At 41.7% G+C, this 25,126-nt stretch overlaps 2 protein-coding genes across 2 annotated transcripts; both read left to right on the top strand.

Moving 5' to 3' along the window:
* Positions 1-4,677: 4,677 nt before the first annotated feature.
* Positions 4,678-9,308, top strand: cav2 (caveolin 2). Its single transcript, XM_070971323.1, has 4 exons — positions 4,678-4,992; positions 5,249-5,436; positions 7,118-7,300; positions 8,789-9,308. The coding sequence occupies exons 1-3, from the start codon at positions 4,843-4,845 to the stop codon at positions 7,266-7,268; spliced, it is 489 nt and encodes a 162-aa protein (XP_070827424.1). The 5' UTR covers positions 4,678-4,842; the 3' UTR covers positions 7,269-7,300; positions 8,789-9,308.
* A 5,485-nt stretch (positions 9,309-14,793) lies between these two features.
* On the top strand, positions 14,794-24,830 carry cav1 (caveolin 1). Its single transcript, XM_070973204.1, has 3 exons — positions 14,794-15,126; positions 16,074-16,241; positions 22,758-24,830. Exons 1-3 carry the CDS (start codon positions 15,091-15,093, stop codon positions 23,097-23,099), a joined length of 546 nt encoding a protein of 181 aa, XP_070829305.1. The 5' UTR covers positions 14,794-15,090; the 3' UTR covers positions 23,100-24,830.
* The last annotated feature ends 296 nt before the right edge of the window (positions 24,831-25,126 follow it).

Here is a 25,126-nt window from a genome sequence, read left to right as displayed (position 1 = left end):
GAATGAGTCACTTGCGGAGACGGCATCACAGAGAAAATGGCCACTGGGACTGGTTCACCTCCTCTGCCCAACAACCAGCAGAGGTTAAGCCAGGCAGAACTACAAATCACTTCAGCTGGGATCAAACCTGCAACCTTTCGCGTACGGGACAATCAGCAACCTCTGGTTCCCTGACAGACGCTTCTCTCCATGTATAAGTCCTGAAGTGCCTGCACAAGCCTGAAATGACAGAAATAAATATACAGAACACATGCACCCCGCTTTGCAGGCATGCACAAACAAAAATGGCAGAATTTACATTAAACAGACAACCTCATACAAACAGTGCATGGATAGAAATAAATATACTACAGCACACATACAGTATACCACATGTGTGTGCTCCCAGACATGCACGTACACATGCATGCACAGACCGTCACACAAGCTCTCCTTTCATACGTTTTTGTCTGTATTTGCAGGCTTTGCAGCTCTGTAAGATAAATCTGCTCCATCAAATAAAAGCTCCCTACGAATATGAACTGACATACAGTATATTCAGTTTTCACTGTGCTGGAAAGGCTGGGTTGATATGCACGGCTGTCTGGGTCTCATTTATCATATGTTTTCACATACGACTTTTCTGGTTTGACTCAAATCTGAGCCAAATCCACGATTTATTGCAGACAAAACTATCATGATGCAAATATCTTTGTAATTTAAGCTGAGTTCTGCAATAAATAAAAAGCTAGATGACAGGTTTTTATCTGCAGATCTTCAGATAGCAGTTGGAAACTGCTGTTTTCTGAGGTGGAATTATTTTGATTCTCCTTTGTATTTGTCTGCTCGATTGTTTGTTTTTATTCCTTTGAAACTATTGTACGATGGCATCTGAGATTAAGTCAGATCACATCTAATACATTTGAGTGTTGGAATGCAAAAACATATCTGAGAGGGAGAGTGAAGGAAAGTTTGGGTGTTTTCTTTAACACACACAGCATATGCATCTGCACACATATACATAAAAATGTATACACATGCATCCCTGCTTCCCACCACTAAAGGCACAAACACACCCTTCCCCTCACTGCACTACAGACGATCAGTGCTGCAGACCACAGAGATGAGGGTTCTTTTGGTGTAACAGGAAATTCCTTTTGCACTGCGGGTGCGCTGATATCATTGTTCCCCCTGGAAACTCTGGGATAAATATACATTTGTTCCCAGTGAAATCATAGGAAACGTTCCACGCTGTTCCACATCAGGACAAAGATCCTCAAGGGAAGGCAAGCCGGGATGTCCTGGAATGTGGCGGCTTGGTGAATTCATTAAAAATTAACCTGCCGTATGGAAGATAGCCAGAAGAAGGTGCAGCGGCATTCAACACTTCAACAGGCTAGTTATGGTGTAGGAATTGTTTTATGCACTTTAACATGTGTGAATTCCTGGTCTTACCAGCTGTAGTCATTGTTCGTTGTGAAGAAGGAATACAGCTGTGAATGTATTTGACATTTCAACCTAGACTTGAGTTTTCTGATTGACAAACACTCAGCGCTCAGTAAAGCTTTCTTACTGCCCGATCTGCCTCTGGAAGCAATATGGAAGTCACATGTACAAACCTGCCACAAACACCTTTGAGGTCCAACAGGTGGTTTAGCAGCTAGTTTAGTCCAGTGTTTTCCAGCCTAGGGCTTGGGCCCCTCCAGGAGGGTCACAGGTTAAATCTGAGGGATTGTGAGATGATTGATGAGGTTGGAACAAAGAAAAAACAAAGTTCTGATAGCCAGTCTGTATTCATATTTGGGCCTATTCTCCTATCTTTGATTTTTTTTGTGAAATCCAGGATAACTCAGTGTCTTTAGCCCTCAGACAGCAATTTAAATGAAACTATCTCAGAATTTTATTGGGGAAATGCCACTGCTAACAACTCATAGACATCTGAGTTCACAAGCGAAAAAGGTTTGGGGCAACTGGTTTGATCTTGTACAACTCTAAGATGTTGAAACGTTGTGTAAAGCATAAATAAAAAACAGAATGCAGTCATTTTTAAACAAACTGTGTTTCCAGACAGTAGTTTTACAAAGTGTTAATGTGTCCATGCAGTACTCTCCTTCATCCAATAATGTGTTCACAAAGAGGTGAACCTCGCTCCTTTCATAGACAATCATGATACTCTCACCTGTTACCAGTGAACCTGTTTACCTGTGGAATGTTCCAAACAGGTGTTTTTGAAGCCTTCCACAACTGTCCCAGTCTTTAGTTGCTCCCATCCCAACGTGTTTGAAACATGTTGCTGCATCAAACTCAGAATAACCATATTTCAACAAAAATCAGTGAAGCCGATGAGGTAAAATGTTAAATATATATGACTTTTTGGAATGAGGGTTATTAATCAGGGTATTGTGTTTTCAATGTAAAATCTTAATTTAAAATGTAACTAAAGACTGTGGCTCTCAGATAAATGTATATAATATTCATATAAACTGCAGATACAGGAATCAAGCAAAGGTTTTCTTGAATCTCAACTTTAGCTCTGAACTGCACATACAGTAAACACCACATCGGAGAGCCATTAATGAGTGAAATGCCTGACACACTATGACACAACATGGTGTGTTTATGAGGAATGTAACACTGCACGTGGTCAGAACCTTGGGATGAAAGAGCAGCTAACAGAGGCTGAGGGACAAGCTGTAAATTCTTACTAATGTCCACTGGATCATCCACTGACATAAAAGACATTTGCGACACTGAACATCGAACAGAGATTAAAACAAGCTGTATTTCTTTTGAGCGTGGTGTGTGAACTTTGAAATTCAGTCATCTGCCACTCAGACACTTCACTCCTCCTCACCTGGACATTATGAAATGCGAAAATATTCAGGTTTGCCTGCAGTGCAGCAACAAATACCACATTTGAGGAAAAGACTTGCAGTTATTCATTCAAATGGTTCATTGCCTTGGATGCAAACTGAAAGGCCAAACATGTCGTCTCATCACACTGTTGGTATCCAAACTGTGACACAAACCAAAGGCTCTCAGCTCCACACACTCACATATTCTCATGTCAACACTGGCCTGTCTCTCCACCTCACCCTCAGGCCAGCCAGTTCTCCTCTCGCTGAATGCTTGTCTGTCAGAATCCTTCTCTGTTTGTTAATCCAGGAGCATTGTGGTGTTGTATTGTCACCATGCTTGCAGCCAGGGATCACCCTGATCGCTCTGAATGCCCAGCATCCCTCTGTTTGGCCTGCTGTGTTCTGCTTTGCTGTCACTCACTCTCCTGGCCTACTTTTTTTGTGTGTCTATGCATCACATCCAGGCCCTGGTGTCTAAACAAAAGAGGGTATTGTTAACATGTCAATAAGCTGGATGCTGGACCTGCCATATCAACAAATGAGATGCAAAGTGCACAGGACTGCAGGCAGGCTGGCCTTTTAGAGCATTTTGCATGGCCACAACTGCACTGGAGGAAAAACCTTTACTAGTTAAACTTAAACTAAAGAACTGCAGGTTTTCTGATGATCTACTTATGTAATATTAGAGAATATGAAGCTGGTGTCATGGGGCCTTCAAGGCCTGACTGCAACAACTCATAATGTAGCCTGTTAGCTTAGCTTGGAAGTTAGCTTAGCATCTGACAATCCAAGTTGAAGTACGGCAAACCTTCTCCTGCACCTGGTTTGCTGATTGACATGAATCAATAAAAGTGTAATTGTAATTCATGTTCTTTACTTGTAGTGTATTGTGATTTTGATATTTGTCATTGCAGCTTAAAAAGTTTGAAAACCTGCCCTCTGAAAGCACCTCATATTGTTTGTGTGCATGCACACATGCATAAGCGTACATTCACACGTGTATACAGTAAATACTCATTTCATTTTTAGACGTAGTTACTAACTCCATCACACACACAAAGATTTTAAGAAGACTGGACTCCTACATTACACCTTTAGTAAGAGGAACAGCACAACCAAATACACCCATGAATGCACATTCTTCATATCAAGATGCACTAACCTCACACAGTTTTCATCAGTGTAGTAATAATTTCTCATGTTGACAAACGTCCAAACATACATGTTGCTGAAGGGTCATGGTACAAGGTCAAACCTCTGTCATCAGAGATGAATTCCTCTCCATATGAACCCCGGCTGCCTGAGGACAATGTCTTCCTGTTGTGGTTCAGGTTTAGACATCCGAGGTCCTGCAGTTATTCTAACAATGTCAGCTCATGTTCTTCTGAGCATCAAACAGCCGGAGAGCAATAAATCCACAACACCAAAAAGAGCATTTGTGGTAAATCAACTCAACAGGTAGAACAGTGTGTTTAGCTATGGTAACAATAAGCAGGCTTTTATAGTTACAAACTGTGTGGAGATAAATATGAGGGTGTTTCCTTCCAAAACACTCCGCCCGGGGGAATTGTTAACTGATGTGTTCTGCACAGTAATGCAAAAGCTCAGGTGGTTAAATTTTCCAAAACATCGCTCCTTCTGTCACAGACAGAAATGCCTCCACTTAACTGACCACTTTTTAAAAGATTAGTGCTTCAGTGGTGAAAAGAGAAAAAAAAAAGTTCTGCAGCTTCTGTTGTAATGATCATGCTTTAGGCTGTCACGTTGGAGGCTGGTGTGTTCAGCTGGTATCAGACCCCGCGGCTGAAGACCAGTGCGCCGCACAGTAGTGTCAGTCATCACGGAGCTGTTGAAATGGTCTGAGGATGTGACTCTGAGCTTGTTGTGTCTCCTCGGCCCCACGCTGCGCTGCTTTCCATATGGGGCGGGGTGCCGATCAGTCCGGCGCAGAGCGCACCGTCACCAGCTGCTCTCCCTACGCCGTCCGCCCGTCTCACTGTACAACATGGGTCTGGAAAAGGAGAAATCGGACACCAGCATAATTATGGACGAGGATGAGTTCAACAGATCGATAGAACCAATTCTGTCGAAGAAGTGGAAGGTGTATGCAGCGGCGCCGGACCGAGATCCAAACGACATTAACGCGCACTTGAAGGTAAACAGTTCATTGTGCGGAATTACTGTTTGAAAGTGAAACCACATATGGTGGCGGTTGTCAAGTTGAATTATCTCCAGTTACGGCGTAATGTGATCTTATTGTTTTCATATAACAAACTATGAGATTGGTAATCTGCACCGTGAATACCTGGAAGTAGCTGCCTGCGCATCAATCCATCACCTCCACGGACCTTCCCGTCACCGCTGATTACTTCCAGAGCTCATTGTGTGCCGTGACTTGTGTGATCTGACAGGTCGGGTTTGAAGATGTCATCGCGGAGCCCATATCCTCACACAGCTTCGACCGTGTGTGGATAGGAAGCCACGCCGTCTTCGAGCTGGTCAAATTCATCTTTTACCGCCTGCTGACCACGCTGCTGGCCGTGCCCCTGGCGTTCGTCCTCGGCGTGGTCTTCGGGGTGCTCAGCTGCATCCACATCTGGTAGGAAGAAGCTCCCCATCACCCTACAACTTTCACTTTGGTGCTTTTTGAGCTGTGGCTGGCACAGTGACTTTTTTTTTTTTTTTTTCAGCAATCAGCACAGAAACATATTAGAGTGATCAGACATGAATAAATAAACCAAAATACTCCAACGACATTAAAAATTCCAGCAAATATAATATTGTAGTGGTGCAAAAGATATAAAGTACAGAAAAACTATCATGTGTGCTTCAAGCACATTACCTCCAGTATTATAGTGATATAAAAAAAAACTCTAAAATACTATTGAAGTATCATAATATGACTTAAAGCCTGTTGTGAGTAGCAAAAACACACTCTAAATGGCTGTGGGAACATTACAGGAACCTTATTTTCCTCAGGGGCCACTGACTCTTGCCAGGATGCTTGTTCTGGCTCTTTAGGCAAACACTACGGAGGTTATTTTCAAAGCTGACGTCACATGTCATTTAACATCGAAGCATATTGTCAGCATTTTGTTTTTGTACCTTTATTTGGATTATTATGTCATGCTTATGGCGACTATAAAGTATGTGCCTGCATCAAGTTGAACCAGGTGCCCCCAAGTGTGTATACCTTCCCAGCCACAACCCAAAGAGTCCATTTATTAACACTTCATGAAACAACATTTTATGCCATGAAGTAAGTGCTCTATGGAAAGTTGGGAGGAATGTTGAGTTGAACTGGTAGTGGAAAAAAAAAAAAAAAAGACGCCCTATACCCTTTGCTGGCATTCTAGCAGCGATGCAGGTCTGTTTGCAGACCAGAGCGGCTCATTCTTCAGATGCAGATAGAGAGCTGCAGAGTTACTTTTGCATGACCTTTCACTTGAAGGTGGGGTCACATGCTCTGGATGATCCCCTCAGCTGTTTGAAGGAGGAGGCCAGAACAGGTATTCATCAATAGAGGACTGAGCTCGTCAATACATGCGGAATGTTAGGAGGACAGATCACACAGGGGTGCTGCTTCAAAGGAGCGTTCACAACACCTTCATCTTAATGGAGTGAAGGTCACAAAACATTATATAAACTGGACTGGAAGATGTCTTTTGAATTAGTGTCAATGCATCCAAAATATGAACATACAAATATGGGTTATGTCTTGATTAATAACATTATATTTAGAAGGGTTTTCTTTTAAGGTGTAAATTATTGTGAAGACAAACTGTTTTAAGACCTTTTGCAGAGACACTAGAAGCATCAACACAGATACCAAACAAGGAGTGAAATCACATCCTGAAAACAGACACTACAGAAGTCCCTGCAGAAGTCGTTCCAGTGATAATGTTGATGGTTTTAGAGCTGTAGATCATGCACACATGCTTGTTTGGACAGACAGTTGGTCTTGCTGTGGATTTAAAGATGATAAGCTGTGTCTATCAGCTATGAGCTAAAGATTGAACCTGCGGAGCAACATTTTTTAGGATACAAGTCAATAAATGTTTCGGAAAGTTAAGTCTAAATGACATTTGTACCAGCTACCAGTAAAACTGATGCTTTCTATGCTCATAATCAGGTACTTCTCGATATGCTTCAAAGAAAATACAGAATTTTTTTTTGTAAGCAATGCGATGTATATGTTTGAGGAAGGGCTTAATGTACATGCATGTTCAAAAGCATCACTTCTCAGCATCTGATGTGACTTTTGACCTTTGTTCCTCCAGGCTGGTGATGCCGGCGATCCAGTGCTTCTTGATGCTCTTACCATCAGTGCAGGTGGTGTGGAGGAGTCTGACGGACATGTTCATAACTCCGCTCTTCCACAGCATGGGAAAGAGCCTGTCCTCCATCCAAGTGAAGACCACTGAGAACTGAAGCAGACACCTCTCCGTCCTGTGGAGAGACACGTAGGACAGATCACAGTCAAAGAAGTAAAGCAGTGAATGGTGCCTGTAGTGGAATACATGAGCTCTTTATAAAATAAAGTACAAAATCCTGAAGAGTCCTGCACAAAGTGCTTAGAATTATCGATTCATGCAACTATGAATAAAGACATTGGGCTTAGTAATTTATTTGCAAGGAGGCTGGGCTATTTTTACTTTTTAACCAAGTCAACAAATCCATGCACTAACCCTAACCCTTTTGTTTCATCACTAAATGGTTGCGATACTACAGTATTTAGGACTTTATGAAAAGCTCATGTTTGCCACAAAAGATGGAGTTGCTTTGCAGATTGTGACCAAAAAAAGAAATGCTTGTCATTCCATTTTACTTTGTGGCTGAGGGAATCAGTTGGAGGAGTGAAAAATTGCTGTTAAGGCAAACACACTGCTGACTTTGCTGAGAGATGTAATATTTCTGCTTTTTTATACATTGTATATATTGCAAATAATTCAGCTAGAAGTTGTAATGTAATGAGCTGAATCAGAGTCGATGCCCTGGGAAAACTTCATATGAATATTAGATGCTGAGATGCAGCTTGTTGCACATTTTCAGGCTAACTGTAACAGCTGTGTTGACTTCACAGTGTGTTGTCAATAACAGTGGACATTTGCTTTTAGATGAACCGAAGTTTTATGCGGTAGATTAAATTAAACGTGTTACTGAAAATAGGATTGGATATGATCAGAGAGGCTTTCTAATTGATTATTTATGCTGCAACCTATTCTTGATCGGCATTTAGCAGCATCTGACATAAGAGGACTTCACTAACAGCAGTGTGTTGAAGGTGTAGCACCTTTGCTACTGAGGTAGGATGAAGCCACAGTTGAGCTGAGACTCCGGTACATGCATGTTTAATCTAGAGGTGCTTGCTGTTTGCTACAGCACTGCTAATCAGCTGCATTTTGTCTGCACTGTTTGTTTTGTTTTGTTTTTGCAGTGGAATAGATAAAGTTGAGTTGTAGGTACAAGTCTGCACAGTTTCCACTATGATATGTACAGTCTAAAATTTAGAAGGCAATTTAATGTGCAAGTTTAGGACACACATCTTAGCCAACAGCTGACTTTTTCACATCTAGCAGACACAGATTAATGTTAGCTGTCATTCATTTTTGTCATCCTTTTTTACACCTGAAAAAAACATCTGGCTGTTTCCAGCAGTATTACTTGCTAACTATGACTGCTGTTTGGTGTAACACCTTTTGCATATAGCAATTGTTGCTAAAAGCAATATTGGTTAGTCAAGCAGTGCTGCCATGGTGAAGTGTTCTTCCAACATTAGGTGGACAAACTTAAGCATTTCAGGACGTAAAGATGAAATTATCATTGTACTAAAATACAGATTATCACAAAGTGACCATATGAACCGATGAGCCTGTTGAATACAGTCTGGCCATCCAGAAAAATAGATGTACATCACTGTAATAACACTTATATATTTGCATTTTCAACAGCTCCAAGTCAACATTGCACTGCCAGCTAGCAAGCTAACCTGCTGGACTCCTAAACCAGAGCCCAAAGAATGAGAGCGCACCACAGATTTGCCCTCAGACAACAATGCTGTATGATGTGATGTTTTGTTCCCAGCTGACAAATGAAGGCCAGCGATCCTCTCAGAGCTTCTTTTAATCCTTTCACTGATGCTAGACTGCTGACGAGCTGCCGGACGATATGCTTGTGTTTAGTTTTTCAACTCAATTCAAGGTAGGGTTGTGCAATAGTGGAAGACACAGGTGTGTGGCGAAAGCTTTTTCTCTCTGCAGCCATACTATGTACAGCACTAATCAACCTCAGCCCAGCTAATCCTCTAAAGTTATACATCCATCTTAGACACATATATCCTAACTTTACGTGCATCTGCCAATAAAAAATACTACTTTTATTTGTTTGCATTTTATTTTTTCAATCATCTCTTACTGTTACTACTCATTTGAGAACTTTTGTGTTCTTCATGACCAAAATAAAGACATTTTTTTCCTCTAGGCCATTTTTCTGTGTGTGGTGTTTTTCCTCTGTCACAGGAGATGAGTGTGGTTGGGATATGCAGCTGACTGCCAGAGAGGTCTCATAAATCACTTTACTGAGATTGCATAAGACACTTTCCTATACAAAGATGAGCTGTGGGTCGATGGAACATGACCTGAGGCTTTGCTGCTGGACCTGCAGGCCTGCACAGCATTTCTACCTGTTACACTTCTCTGCACAGAATATTCATTCACGCGATGCTCCACTCTTTATTGGTCAAGCAGTGCTGTGATACTACTACCACTGATACTGCTATTTACTACAAGTATTACCCTGCTGCCACGTCCTGCAGCGCTGCTGCTGCTGTACATTGTACCACTGTCGCTGCTTTGTGAGCTCTATTGCAGCTGACACTCCAGCTGTTACAACAACTCACCGCTGTTGCTCCAGCTGTTGCTGCTGCTGCTGCTGCTGCTGCTATTAATAGTATCCGTACTGTTTTGTAGTAATGGTATTTAGCTGCTACCACTCCGGCTGTGGTTACATGAGGTGAATGACATCTTGTTTCTTGTTTCTGTCACCACTACTCAAAAATTACTTCTGTTACTACCACTCCTGTCATTGCACTGTACTACTTTACTCACTGTTTCCTTAGTTTAGTTTAGTTTAGTTTAGTTTAGTTTAGTTTAGTTTAGTTTAGTTTAGTTTAGTTTAGTTTAGTTTAGTTTAGTTCTGTCTTTGGTTTGACACAACAACTCATTGCGCAATAGACTTGACAACACAACACAAATACAGCAGCTGATCAAGGTCCAAGAAAGGAAAACAAAACAAGATTAAGCAAATCAAAATAACAAATAAATAAATAACTAAAGAAAGCATTCAATAAATGTTCAAGACCAAAAAGGTGTAGGCTGAAGCATAGCTTATTTCACCTCCCCTTTTACAAAACAGGTTATATTGCAATCTACTGTTTCATTTATATTAACAAATAAACAAAGTCAAAAAAAAAAGAAAAAACTCTTCAACATAGAAGGCACCACTGCTCATGGTTCTAATTTGTATAAGTTGATCATCCTCCTGTTAAGTATTTTTTTAAATGTATAAATTGTTCTACACATTTTTAGATCATTTTCAAGATTATTCCACACGTTGCTGCATTAATGCTGCTAATACAAACACTTCCTCCACGATAGTCAGGGATTCCTGTCAGTCTCGTGTCCACTGAGCTGAATAGTTACATCATATCTAATAGAAGTATAGAAGAGTCACAAGTACACTTTTACTTTTTGTGCTTCATTTAAAGTATGTTTGATATGTACTTTTAAAAAGTTTGCTTCTAAATAATGTCATTAAGTTCGACTTAAATGTATTAAAAATGAATATACTAATTCTGCAGTACTTAGCATTTCAGGGAACTTATAAAAAATGTAGTTTAATATAATTCTATTATAAATTGTACTTAAAAGTACTTTTTAAAAATGTATAAATTACAAATACTTACAAAATGGTAATAAAGTGTACTTGAAAATGAAAAGTATACTTATTTTCAAGTTCCTTGTATACACTATTAGCATGCATAATTACAGTGTGCTTTCATTTCACTTCATTTGAAGTACATGAAAGTATATTTCCAACACACTGGTGATACAATACAATTGTACAGCAAATGTGTTTTTAATGCTCATGAATCCTGGTTTTCACTGGTGTACTTCAGTACACATAAAGTTTGTAAAAAGTTGTGCCATTTTAGCAACTATTTACACTTAAAGTATACTCAAGTATTACTAGTACTCAGGGACAACTTGAGTACACTTGAGTATACTTGAGGTTGACAACAATAGCAAAAAGTGTCCTTAGTACATTCTTCAGAAAGTATCATTTAAGTAAGATGCAAGAAATCACATGAAACAAGAAGCCCTGTCTAGTAGAAATCATTTTGTACATCGCTAATCTCTTTTCTTCATAACATTGTGGTGATAAATGTAATTTCCACCTGGATTATGATCAGAGACAACATTTCTTTGAGTGAATGAAACACTTTATTTATGCACCGCGCTGGACTCAGGGGGTGGTGGGTGGATGGATGGAGGGCAAACAAAGTGCAGGACTGTGGCATCAGGATCCAGGATTCATGTCCAGACTCCGGTCTGTGGTCTGGTTTAGGCAACAAACTCAGATATAACTCATTATCATGCCTTTAAAGGTGAATTAATGTCACTCTTGAGCTGCTAGTTGTTTTAAAAGAGCCTTCATTACCGTTTCAAGGTTGGAAAGGTCATCCGGATGTTGAGGATTCAAGGCTTTCCCAGCAACATCCTTCAGACTGACCACTGACACTCAGACAGAATCAGCTGTTTAACAGCCTGTTCCAGATCTGCTTTGACTGACACATTTCCATGATTTGACCGTCTACTCATGAAACAGACTCAGTGTAAGAGTTCCCACAGATCCTGCTCAGCCATGGAGCCATAATTCACTCGATATACAGGAATGTTGTGTTGCTGCAGAAGAAGTCACATGTTGAGAGCACTCTTTATATCCTGGATTGATGTCAAGTGAAGTTTAAATGATTAAATGATAAACTTTACTTTGTCTCCCAGAAGCTGTTCATCAATCTCTCTCATACTTTAGAACTGTTTTCAGACACAGAATGGTTCATAACATGTGAAACTGCTGACATAGCATCCTCTGTGAGTCCACAGCAGCATAACGTCTTTGCCTGAAACGGCTTCATTTGGATCTTTTGATCTGTGTTCAGCGCCACACCCTGTGAAGTAGGGCTGTGCAGAGACCTTTGGAGGGGCAGGTGCTCAAAGTTAAAAGGGGGCACATGGAGCACGAATTTGAAACACCATACAGAAACATACCTTGCAATATAACTGGTTGAATGGTAGCAACCCATATTCATAAAGAATGTAACATGGAATCACAACATACCATATCATTGTCCACACCTCATATATCTGTTAGAGGCCAGTGCAAAGCAAAATTAATCTGTTTTACCTGATGGGGGACATTAAACAGCTTCTGTTGAGGGGGTTGGTGAGGAAGCTGCTGCTGCTATGACATTTCATACCTTTTCAAAAATTGTACTGTATAGCCACGAATTTAATCCATTCATAATCTGCCCTTTATTCCTAGTGCTAAATTAATAAAGTAAAAACTAATTAAATGATATAGAAATCATGCATTTAAATATTTGTGTGCTTTTATTCAGTTTGACTATCGACAGCAAGGTTCTAAAAGTTAAATAATTTGTATGTATATTATATTTAATTTGTGTGTAAATGTTATAAACAAACAAGTACTGATATGTTTAAATGAGAGGTTGAGAAAATCAAAATTCAAATTCTTCTATTATTGTTGTATTTATACTGCAATAGTCCAAAATTATGTGAATATGCATATTGCAAAGTTTTAGTAAAATAACATAGTCTATGCCTCATTGCCTCCAGAAACATAGGAAAAAAACAGCTTGACAGTAAAATAACACATGATATCTCTCTAATGCACTTTGCCCATGACAAGAGAAACATACAGAAACAAACAAAAAAGCCTCTCACACGCTGTGTGTGCGGCTATAACTTGTGAGAGGTGTGTATGCAGAGTTGGATGACACAGAGGATGCTCATTGCTCACTTCACTTCGTCAGTCATCTTGCAAGAATACACCGTGCACAAGCGAATATGCTGCAAAACCTTTTCATCAGACCAGTTGTTTACTGCCTCGGATCTTCTTGTTTTATTTATTATTATTTTTGGGCCAAACAGACGGACTTTCACACACACACACACACACACACACTTACAAAAAATAAAAAATAAAAAATCACTTTGACAAAAGGGCCCTTTGGGCATCAAGGGGCAAAGGGGCAGGTGCTCCAGCACCCTGCACGTGCCTGCTGTGAAGCAGAGCATCTTTCCAGAGCAGGTGTCACAGTGGCTGCATCAAAACATCAAAACCAGCAGAATCAGTGATGTCGAAGCAGAGGCAAACTGGTTCACAAAGAAGCTGAGCTCATAAATTAAGAGGCAGAATGCTGACAATTTAAAACAAAGACTGTCAGAGCAGCAGGGAAGGAGAAACAAAGCTGCGCTCATCATGAAAAATTGTTCTGTTGATGCACCCTCATATGATAAGTCTTAACTACTGGTTTTATTCAAGGTCAACAAATTTACTAGACTTTGTACATACTGTAATATTATTAACTTACATTTCCTAATGTTGAGGTTAGTTGTAAGCCATTAATGAGCACAAGCTGGGGTTCCCAGATTATTAAAAATCCCTTCAACAGATATTCACACTTCCCAACTTAAACTGACATTAACAGCTGCAAGGTTGTTGGATTATACATGTTATTATGATTTAACATGTATAACTGCTGCCCTGCAATCGGCTGGAGGCCAGTTCAGGGTGTACCCCGCCTCTCGCCCGTTGAAGCTGGGATAGGCTCCAGCCCCCAAGCAACCCCGAAAGGGATAGGCGGTATAGAAAATGGATGGATGGATGGATGGATGGATGGATGGATGGATGGATGGATGGATGGATGGATGGATGGATGGATGGATGGATAATGCAGACTTGGTGGCTTATTAGAAATTGGAAATGGCATGAGGAGAGTTATGATTACACAGCCATTAATCTGGTAAACATGTAGAGTCCAGTTGAATCTTTATATAACTGTGTTATTACCAAATATACAGTATGAACACCAGCCCATAGCAAAGGATTATAAACAATCTGTTAAACTTAAGTGAAGTAATAATCAACCATCATCAAAAGTATTGGTTAGAACTTCCAAATCCGTTATCAAGACTGTCTCAGCAACCAAAGACAGCCCAGACTTGTTAGACAGTGAAATGTTAAACTGAATCTGCATGCTGTTCTGAAAAAACACACATCCAAAGACTAAAAGAGGTGGAAACGAGGTGCTATGGAGAGCCAGCTTAGCTTGTTTTAGTATCCATCCCATCAGACACACCCAAATACTGCTCCTGTCATAACTTCAGGCTGAAAACAGCTGAGTGTGTCTGCTGGTGACACTCCAAGGTGAGCTGATGCAAGAATGTCAGCAAACCAGAGGGACTGCATGGCTTCCAACAACTGCAGAGTATCAAATCACCAAATTCTGGTTCATCAAAGCTCTAAATAATATATTTTCTGCGGGTAGATGAAGCAAGTGATGACAGACAGGGCTCTATATTTACTGAAACAGCTAAGTGACTTCTGATTAGTTCTGAAAACTTCCCTAATTTTCTTATTTATTCATTTGGTTTTCCAGTATATTTTTCTTGGTCTCCTCTCTAACTCGTCTTGCTCTCTTCCATAACCGCTGGATTTGGTCTCCCTGAGGCTAAGGTATGGCAAATATCCACACCTTGCCATTCCCAATTAACGCCCACGTTTCACTGAACAAAAACGGTATTATACTGTGCCCCGAGCCCAAAATAAAGTAATTCCACTCCAATTACAACACCCTTTTCGTAATAGAACAAGTCAGTCTCTCCTCCTGCGGGAACTGTACACAGTGGCTCTCGTGTCTCTGCCCACAGGTGACTCCGGGTTTGCGAAGACGCGCTCTGCGGGATCCGAGGAAACACCGGAGGTTTCCCTCACGACTCTGGCATTTAATTCTCGTCACGTTCACGAAAAGGGCAGGCATTAGATTACTGTACAGGTCCCCGAGAAGAGCCCCAGTCCTCCCAGTTTGTCTCCACGCCTCCCACTCGGCTTTCTAACACTGTCTTCTTGTCTGTTTCACCGCTCTAATCCTTCCAAACTTGAGGACAGCATGACAGGAGGACTGAAAGACGGCGAAACAGAAGAGGTACAGTATGGTTCTCATTAACAGCTGCCACTGTTTGGGGTTTAAAGTTTTTTAGCTGACACGGAGTTTTTTTCATCACGGAAGTGATTATTATCGCTCATAATTTGATTTCATATAGTAAATTTGGATGTTTTTCCAACTCCAGAGCGTTATGTCTCAATCATTATCCTTTTTTCTGGCACCTAGTCATGAACGCTTCTCCCACACACGCAGAGGGAATATGACAGACTATTGAGTATACATTAGTGTGCTTGTGTGAGATTTTATCAGCTAAAACCTCCATTAAAAGAACAACTGATTGTTGTTTTTACGTATTGAAAGTTTAGAATTTCGTGCGTAAAAGCGCAAAGGAAAGTAAAGCCACAGCCGTTTTCAAACACAAGATGCCAGCCTTATATCATGAACATGCTTTAACACATTGCTAATGAAGCTAATAACTATGAATTTGAGTATAAATGAGAATGTGCTGAAAGATTCCCGGGCAGCGTACCACTGTGGGGACCAAGGGAATATTTACGCATTCAGTTTTTAAAGCCAGCACGTTTTTACGTACTTTACTGAAATGCCTCAAAATATTCACGAATATCATTGTCATATTACAAACATAGTTGATAACCCGTGTTTGCTCAAGAATATCTTGAAGTGTGTCCAGAAATGTCCGGTTTGAATGTGCGCTTTTACGCATATCTTAAAAATGTTGCCATGGTCACAAGCGCATGTTGAATCAACTGTATGTTAGGTCAGGGTGTTATGTTTCTGTCCGGGTGGTGAGGACCCCTTGCGGCTGGATCGAGGGGTGTGGTGCTTCACTTTCTATTCAAACCCATCCCTGTTTGTGGAGCAGGCTGGTAACGCGCAGCTCCAGTCGCTCCAACTCTCGGCGCACTGCACACTATCCCTCCTCCTCTTCACTCTTTTCTTTCTCTGCCTCCTCTGGATCCTGACAGGAGTTTCTGCATTCGCCTTTCATCCGAAAACAAGGGAACATATACAAACCTAACAACAAAGACATGGACAACGACAGTCTGAACGAGAAGACGATGGAGGATGTCCACACCAAAGAGATCGACCTGGTCAACCGGGACCCAAAGCGCATAAACGACGACGTGGTCAAGGTGAGTCAGACCTGAAGGGCTGTTCATCTTTGAGCTTTATGTCTTCGTTTAAACATGCAGCTGTTCTTTTATTTCATGGCCACTGAAACCACACCTTTACCAGAATACCTGAAGCAGAGTTTGCGCTTTGCTTCCTTTCAGTGAAGCCGCATGAAAATCACTGTAAACTGAAATAAACTGTGGGACACTATGCCGAAGTGTGGGAGCTGTCAGATTGGTGTAGTGTGTGGATGTGCGTGCCAGAGGCGCAAGGTAGTTCTTTTGCGCAGTGGAATTGCGTACTATGGTTCCATCAGGGTTCCCCATCGGTGACTTTCCCCTATTAGGAAGAAGCTTTGCAGAGGCAGTATAGCTGATTGATGCCACACTATGGCAAGCTGCCCTGCTGTCATGTGTAAATATCTGCGCGTCCGCACAAGCAGCGAACTTGAACATCCTCGCTCCAACAGCGGAAACATTACGAATTTCCTGTTGTTGGAACACACATTTCCCACAGTCCTTATTGCACACGTCTTGCTGTTTGGGAAGTGGAATTCTTTCCTTAAGAGAGCAGCCTGACTGCATAAATGGCGAGCGTTTATTTTGTTTAAAGAGTTAGCAGAGGGAGAGAGCTTGTAACAGCAGGGGAGTGGCGCGCTGAAAGCCACCTGACGCGTCTGTATGGAAGCGGGGAGCAGCAGCTCCCTGAGCCCGGCCACCCTCCCTCCAGCTGGGCCCGTTTTTTCCAAAAGAGTGGGGTCAAACGGCTCGCTGCGTGGGACAGGGGGGTTAGCGCTTTGAAATGCCTGAACTCTGCCTTGTTAAAACAGGGAAACACCCAAGTAGCTGCTTAATCTGGGGGGATATCCCTCACCACTCCCAATCTCTCCTCCCTTCTTTCCTCCCATTCTAGCCCTCTCTTCCCTCCCTCCCTCCCTACATGCCCGTAGTTGTGTCAGAGGAGCAAATGTCCATGTGTTGCTTTTTATTGGCTGCTGTCAGATTCCAAATAATAACGGACTGTTTGATGTTATTGGTTTTTGTCATTGGAAATATTATCCTTTATTGTAGTACTAAATCTCCTACTGTTTAGTGGTTCCATGAATGGATTCAGTGACAAAGTGTCCTTTAAGAAAACAAACTTCAGTCTCTACTTTGTTTGTTTGTTTGTTTGTTTGTTTGTTTGTTTGTTTGTTTGTTTGTTTGTTTGTTTGTTTTTCTGTGTCCACTTCTTCTAGCACCCACTGCTTTCTCTCCCTCCCGAGTCTCCTCCATTGTGACAGTGAGTCAGAGTCTCCTTCCAGGCTCAGAATAGAATGCATTTTTACGACCGCCCCCACTCCAATCAACTCAACAGACACTGGCCAAATTATCTGAAATCACATGAGTCCACACTGTAAGGTTTTAAACTGCTGGAAGGAACAGTGACCACTGGTGGAAAGTATCTAAGTACATTTACTCAAGTACTCTACATAAGTGCAATTCTAAGGTACTTTTGACTGAATTTAAGTATTGTAATGTTATGCTGCTTTAGTTTAGTTTAGTCCAAGGATTTAAAGTATAATAAGCATATTTAAAATACAACACATTCTTGTACTCACCACCTAAGAGTATGTTTAATACTTTCAATGAGCTGCACTTCTGCCAACTACAACATATAAATGCTTCAATCATAATGCATCACAATGTTAACATACATAACAATGTAACACTGGATACTCACATGATGACACTTTCACTTTGGATGCTTTAAGTACATCTTTGGTAAAATACTTTAACAGGAAATTTTAAATGCAGGCCCTTTACTCTTAATGATGCATTTTTGCATTGTGGTATTGGTACTTTTACTTAAGTAAAGGCTGTGAATAACTGGAGAAACAGACAAAATCCCTTCATAGAGACTTAACGAACTCCGGCAATGTTTGAAGGAAGCTGTTACACATGTAGAGAATAACTATTTTCTACTGTGAGGAGCCAAAAGCTGCTCACTGCCTCCCTCTGGATTTCAGAATAAACTCCCATGATCCTGTAGTTTTTACGGTGTGCTATATACAGTGGCTCAGAGGTGCTTTGAGGCCAGTGAAACAGCCAAATGGAAATGTGTGTTTGGTGTGCCACAAAGAAAAGCACAAGCAGGGAATCCCTTCCAGCAACCCTCATCCTTCAATCCACCATGACCACACACGCCCCCATATATGGTACTCACACGTAATGTGCGTTCCATGCATGCAGACATAATGTATGTAGTGTACATGCACGTACAGACGCATGCACACACACACACTCACTGTAATCTTGTAATCAAAGGAACACAGGCTGTTCTCCTGTACTTGCTGCAGCTGGCCTCAATAACCCAGCTACATCAAATAAGTTCCATGACTGAGTTTGCCCTGTAAAGAGAGCTTCTGCCCCTGGGGGGGTGTCAGTGGAGTAAAAATGCCCATACTGGAGACAATTTTGAGAGGGAGCTGTGAGAAGTTTGAACTCCGACAGCAGATCCACAATCCTGAAGGTCAGATTGAAAGGAATGAAACACTCCCTCTGGGGCGGCAAAGCCTATGATTGGTGGATTCTTCATCATACTTGGCCACCTCATTGTGGGGTGTTGTGTGAAAACCTTCAGTTTCTGTGCTTTTATTACAGCTAAAGTCTTGTGTGAAGTGAGACGTCCATGAAGCTCACAAAACTCTTTCAAGGTCAGAGCAGTGGGATTTGCTTTCATGCAAATGTCATGCAGATCTGACAAAACTGTGGACATGCCTCAAAAATATATGTAAAAAAAAAAAAAAAAAACGCAATTTTTTTGCATTCAGAGCTTTAATATGAGCTAATTTGTGAAGATGATGTCGGAATCTAAGAATCAAACAGTTTTTTGTGTACTTTTGAGCGTATCATCCCAATCATCCTAATCTCTCCGATGAAGCAAACCATACATTTCCCCTGACTACCAAAGCCCATTACTGTGCTATACTCTGACCTTCTCCTCCAGAGTCCCATTCTGTCTGTTCAAGCATAGCCGACAGCCTGAAGATAGAGCTCTGGAAATAGCACATTGCCTTATTTACTCAATAATACAGTTGCTTTGGGGACTGGTCACATGCTGACCCTGAGAGTCCATTGTGTCATGTGCAACCTCTGATTGGGCCACAGAGGTCCATGCTTTGACCCGGCATAACTGTTGCTGCTGCAGTAAAAGTACAATTTTTTATGTTTAAATGCTTTTTATACTGCAGATGCTTGGTCATTATTATTGAATTTCTTTATTCAACAACTGCTAAGTCTTCAGGACTCAGACAAAAATTGTGACCTTCTTTAAAAACATTCTTAGCTTGATCAAAAATCCTCCCTATTGACCACATTGTGTGACAAAAGTCTTCATAGACCATTGGAGTAGAGAGAGTTTCTGTCCCTTTCTTGCCCAAATCCAAATTAACAATAGAGTATAAAAATCAAGCAAACACTGTTGAAGCTGCGGAATTTTTATAGACCAGATACTTAAATGGCAAATCTCAGGTAACAGTGATGATTCTCCCCTTAATGTTGCAAACAGAAGAGTATTTAGAAAACTATGGAAAGAAACAGCTTCACTATATAAAGTCAAAACTGCAGCGTCCTTCTGCGGTTGTGTTTGTTTGTGCCTCTGCAGAAGGCCCTCATTTAGTCTCAATCAAAGTTCTGGAAACTGCAGAGTGGGTCCACTTTAAAATTTGTAGCTGTGGAAAAATTAAACGGACGCCGCACTGGTTTTGTGGTTGCAGTCAGATTTAGTATATTATAAGGCTGTAGTGAGCTCTGCCAGTTGGTGCTGTGTGAGAGGTTTGACGCTGCTGCTCGGAGTGAAAGAGCTGGACTGAAGCTGCTGTTTCAAGACAGAAAGAAGGAACCCGACGAGCAAAAATAACACATCCAGGACTGAAAAACATGACAATTATTCTCACATAATCAAGCCCTGAGATGTGTTTTATAGTCGGCACTCACAAGACTTTAAAGCATTTGAATTATGAACTTCAGAGAATGATATGTGTGTTTTATTGATGACAGTATATAAAGGTTATTGTGTGAGTTTGGGGTTTATATTGAATTATCATCATCAGACAATCATTGTTGCTTTCATATCTGTCTGTTAGATGTTAAGCAGGAGCCAATGACAGTTCGCATATAGACTGGAACCAGAGGAGGTCAAACTGGCCTGCCGGCGCCTCAAACAACAAATTAAATGCAGCTTGTTAATTAGTGAGCTCCAGAGCAGCCGGTTACCTTCAGACAGAGCACAGCTAGCATTTTTCTTTTGTTCCCCGCCTTCATGCTACTGTAAGCTAAGCTAATTAGCAGATATGAGAGTGGTTTATATAAGTAAATATCTCTTTTCAAACATGGATATGAGGCATCACAATAGATTTTGATCCCGTTGTTTGAAGTCAGTTTCTTAAAAATGATGTGCTTTTCTTTGGTGCCAGTAGTCAGCTTGTGTAAGTGGGCATCACATCCTCACAGTCAGTGCGACACTGGGTAATATCTGCGTGACTTATTGATATTGCAGCCATTAGTCCTCAGTGGCCAACTGTTCTGTTAGATGACACACAGTCTCCAAGTAACTGTAGGATAAATATTGACTCTGTGCAGAAGCCAGTGGAGAGGGTGAGAGAGCGAGGGAGAGTCTGCATTGTTGTCACCGCAGCTGCCACTTTTCCCTCCTCATGTACACTTTCAGGTATTGTCTCATTTAGAGGCCTGTTTACAGTAACTCAGTAAGTCATCTTAATGGGAGGTGGAGGAAGGGAACCACTGATCATCTATCAATCAAACACTGGGGGGGGTAAAAGATGTCTTCCTCTCTGGATTCCTGTTCATCAGCTCCTGTAGGCGGTGCTCTTTCTGTTGGTTGTCCAATTGTGCTGACCACCACTGGTCACAATGACTGTGCAGCTTTCCTTTTGTTTATTCCACAAAAGAAAATGAAGACGTGGCAGATGCAAAAGCCTGATATTAAAGAAAAGATTATATTTGACTGTAGCAAACAGTGGCATGGTGTCTTTAAGCCAGACAGTGTTTTATAGGCTGCATCTTTTCCATCTGCAGCCATCGTTTAACTTCAGAGCTACTGAAAATATGACAGTTTGTCCATTTTGGTCCAAATTTAACATCAGAATAGCATCTGTTTTATCCTTTTAGCTATCATCTATCTGTCTATCTTTCTGTCTATCTGTCTGTGCAGTCGAGTTGGATGTTTTGAAGATGTTCTGGAGACAAAAATCCCAGGGTTGGATTGCTGGTTTGGAGAATTTGAAGCAGATGCCAGAGATAGTGTGTGTAGCAATCATTGTTGGGCGGGGCAGTCTGTTGGTGGTTAGACTGTGTACCAGTTGCTGTGAGGGGAAGTGTAAATCTCCCACCCTCTGTCTTAGCAAATTGACATGCACAGTATGTAACAGGAGGATTAATGAGTTTGTGTGATGGTTTCATTAGCAACATAACAGGGCTGTTGTGAAACACTGCTGGCAGTGGATGGAGGCATTTGAGTCTTAATGATGAGACTAATGTGAACATCTCTCTGTATGCTGGACAGTACAAATCAGTTCTAGAGTGTGATGGTAACTAATGTTTTGTTTTCACTGTCAATACTTTAAAGATAATTACTTACTAGTGTAATTGATCCATTGTAGTTTCAGGCCAATATGACAATGTTTGGCTAAGCCAGTGTTTCTCAATTCCGGTCCTCGGGCCCCCCTGCCCTGCATGTTTTAGATGTTTCCCTCCTCCACCACACCTGATTCAAATGATCGGCGCGTCTTCAAGCTCTGCAGTGGCCTGATAACCAGCCACTCATTTGAATCAGGTGTGTTGAAGCAGGAAACATCTAAAACATGCAGGGCAGGGGGGCCCGAGGACCGGAATTGAGAAACACTGGGCTAAGCACTGATCAGCTAATGCTTGCACTAACCGATTGGCATCAGCTGTTCTACTTGAGCTTCATCATCATTGGCTCATTTACCAGCTGCTGGGCTACCGGCTGATGGAAGCATCCAATCATATTGATGTAAGTGTACGCACTGCCATTTGTCACTTTGCTAATGTGCTTGACGCTGTTTGCCGCTGCAGCTCTTTCCACCACCCTGACCTCCTCGTTATGTCTTCATGTTTTCCTGCATGGCATCACCATAAATACTCAATAATGAATAGTTTTTTCTTTCTCGTGTAGCATAAAGGGACTACAGTTTGCATTTCGTTGCACAACCAGCCCTGTGTCAACCCTGCTTTTTGTGTAGAATGATGAATGGATTAACCTTTAATTAGGGATAGAACATTGATAAGAGATGCTTTTGGGGTGTTAGGTTACAAAGAATCCTTTTTGTTGCTTTTATCTTTTCTATTTGATTGTTAATGAAGTCAGTCTACTGTTCAGTGCATTTCTCTCTCTGTTTTTGGTCTGATATAAGGTAACAACTTAAAGGATAAGCAATAAATACTGGTATTTTGACATCTGTAATAAGTCTTTGTGCCAGCATTTTCTCACTCTTCCTCTTCCTGTCTCTACAGGTGGACTTTGAGGATGTGATCGCCGAGCCTGCAGGGACCTACAGCTTCGACGGCGTGTGGAAAGCCAGCTTCACCACCTTCACCGTCACCAAGTACTGGTGCTACCGGCTGCTGACGGCGCTGGTCGGCATCCCCCTGGCGCTGATCTGGGGAATCTTCTTTGCCATCCTGTCCTTCATACACATCTGGGCCGTGGTGCCATGCGTCAAGAGCTACCTGATCGAGATCCACTGCGTCAGTCGTGTCTACTCCATCTGCGTGCACACCTTCTGCGACCCACTGTTCGAGGCCATGGGCAAGTGCCTCAGCAACATCCGAATCCGTATGACCAAGGAGGTGTAGCTTCCACGAAGAGGAGAAGGAGGATTAACGGAAAGAAGGGAGGGAGGATGGGAGGGCTAGAGCCACACAGATGGAGGGAAAAGTCAGAACAGAAGAAGAAAAAAAATGGACCTCTGGAAAACGAGAAGAGAGACTTTTCCAGAGCAAGGGAAGGGGCCTGGTCACGTGGAACCTGACCCCGCCTTTTTCCATTGGCTGCTTTTTCTCTCCACTGTTGGTGTAACCAAATGGGTGGGCACAGGAAATCAAAGGGTCATTCTCCGGGGTTTTTGTTGTTGTTGTTGTTGTTTGTGTTCTCTAGTTTTGTTTTGTTTTGTTTCTTTAGTTCTCGCTGTCAAGCTCCGTATCTGTTTTCTGTTAGCTTCACCACACCATGTAAATTCCTTCCATTCTGTGGAGAGCTTTATCACTTCGACTGACTCATGTGAAGAGGGGATGTCAGGGTGTATCACTGTCTTCTCTCGCGCTTATTTGTGTTTGTTTTTGGGAGCCATTGGGCAGGGATGTCAGGGGTCGGGGAAGGTCAAAGCAGAGAGAAAGAGTGAGCGCTGCCAAATTTTATCTGACTCAGCAAAAGCAAAACAACCACACAGGCCAAACAGCACAGCAGCACACAGCTCGCTGCCCCCCGTGACCTCCAACCCACCAAACCCAACCACCCATGCCCCCCTCCCTGGCTTTCCAGCAGTCTCACACACTGAACCTGCCCTTGTTCCTGCATGCACCCACGCCACCTCGCCAGCAACTCGCCGTCCGCCACTGCCACGCCTGCCACACAGCCCTATGATGCAGAAACTGTGCATCTCGGCTCACTTGCTCTGCGCACCAGCTTCCTATTTCACCCCCACCTCCATCACCATTATCCTCGTTATGATGGGAGTGTGTGACAGAGAATGTTAGCATTTGAATCTTACATGAACTTTGTTTTTTACTCCAATGTAGGTTTTCTGAACAATTTAGCTTTTCAATTTTCAGTGAAGCTCAATGCCTTTTAATGCACATCACCATAGTTCCATGAATGCTTTTTTTTCTACACTTTGAAAATGAAGAACTTTTAGGGGTTAGGTTCAGTCTGTTGTTTTAATATCCTGTATGTACTGTATGGGTTTTTATGCAAGAAAGTAAGAATTTTCAGGCTATGACCTCAATCCAGTGCACTAACTGTGGGTAAGTATCATTAGTGAAGATCTCCTTTCTGTATTGCAAAGGTAGTACAATACTAGCAGTTACTTTTCTACACATAGGATGTGGAGTTACAAGCTTATGTGGAGATTTTTTTACACACTGTGGTACTTACACAGGTTAATGCATTGGAATTGGACAATGTGAGGTGAAATTTAGCACCCTACCCTTTTTTTTGTCCTCTTTTCCTTTGAACTCTCCCTAATTAGTTTGTTCTGCTGCCCTGCTTCTTGACTGTGGAGACGGTGCTGAAATGTATCAAACTGATGCCTCCCACCACAGAGGTGGATGAGGGGAGACATAGCTGGATGGGGTTTCTGGGATGGGGTGGGGATTATGTTTTATTGAGACATTAAGCTCGCTTTGACTCCGTCACCTTCAGTCTACCTGCTGTCTTCTCACAGGGATGATAATATCATAGCTCCTGATCTTTGAATTGAGTGTTTTTAAGCTCGAAAAGTGATATTTTTATAAGATTTTTTTTCCCTCCCTTGCTTTTACTGTACAATATCACGCTGTGCACATTAAAATTTAATATAATCCAGTCTCCATTTGTTTGGTTCTTTATCTGCAGTTTATTTATCAGGATGGATTAAGTGATCACGAGCATGTGCCTCTGCATTAAAGTCAGATATTAACAGTGCATTTTTTGTTCTTTCTCTCGTGATAGTGAGTCATAGCAAATCTAATCGGTTAATGATCCACAGCAGATACTCTGTGACTGGTTTCATTCATCTGTACTGCAGGAACCAGTCAGTTGAAGCAAAGCTCATTGTGGATACATAAGAATGAAGCTGGAGAAGCTGAAAAATAATTTCCAGCAGCGGTGCCCTCTAAACCCTCTG

The sequence above is a fragment of the Chaetodon trifascialis genome, chromosome 10 (assembly GCF_039877785.1).
Source record: "Chaetodon trifascialis isolate fChaTrf1 chromosome 10, fChaTrf1.hap1, whole genome shotgun sequence".
NCBI lineage: Eukaryota > Metazoa > Chordata > Actinopteri > Chaetodontiformes > Chaetodontidae > Chaetodon > Chaetodon trifascialis.
Note: the sequence above shows the minus strand (reverse complement) of the source record. Positions and strands in the feature narration are given on the sequence as shown.

Excerpts from the sequence above, each read along its gene's own strand:
- cav2 (XM_070971323.1), top strand. The coding sequence starts at position 4,843 with ATGGGTCTGGAAAAGGAGAAATCGGACACCAGCATAATTATGGACGAG. Across the intron at positions 4,993-5,248 it reads ACATTAACGCGCACTTGAAG|GTCGGGTTTGAAGATGTCAT; the intron begins GTAAACAGTTCA and ends GTGATCTGACAG. Across the intron at positions 5,437-7,117 it reads CTCAGCTGCATCCACATCTG|GCTGGTGATGCCGGCGATCC; the intron begins GTAGGAAGAAGC and ends TTGTTCCTCCAG.
- cav1 (XM_070973204.1), top strand. The coding sequence starts at position 15,091 with ATGACAGGAGGACTGAAAGACGGCGAAACAGAAGAG. Across the intron at positions 15,127-16,073 it reads AAGACGGCGAAACAGAAGAG|GAGTTTCTGCATTCGCCTTT; the intron begins GTACAGTATGGT and ends GGATCCTGACAG. Across the intron at positions 16,242-22,757 it reads TAAACGACGACGTGGTCAAG|GTGGACTTTGAGGATGTGAT; the intron begins GTGAGTCAGACC and ends CTGTCTCTACAG.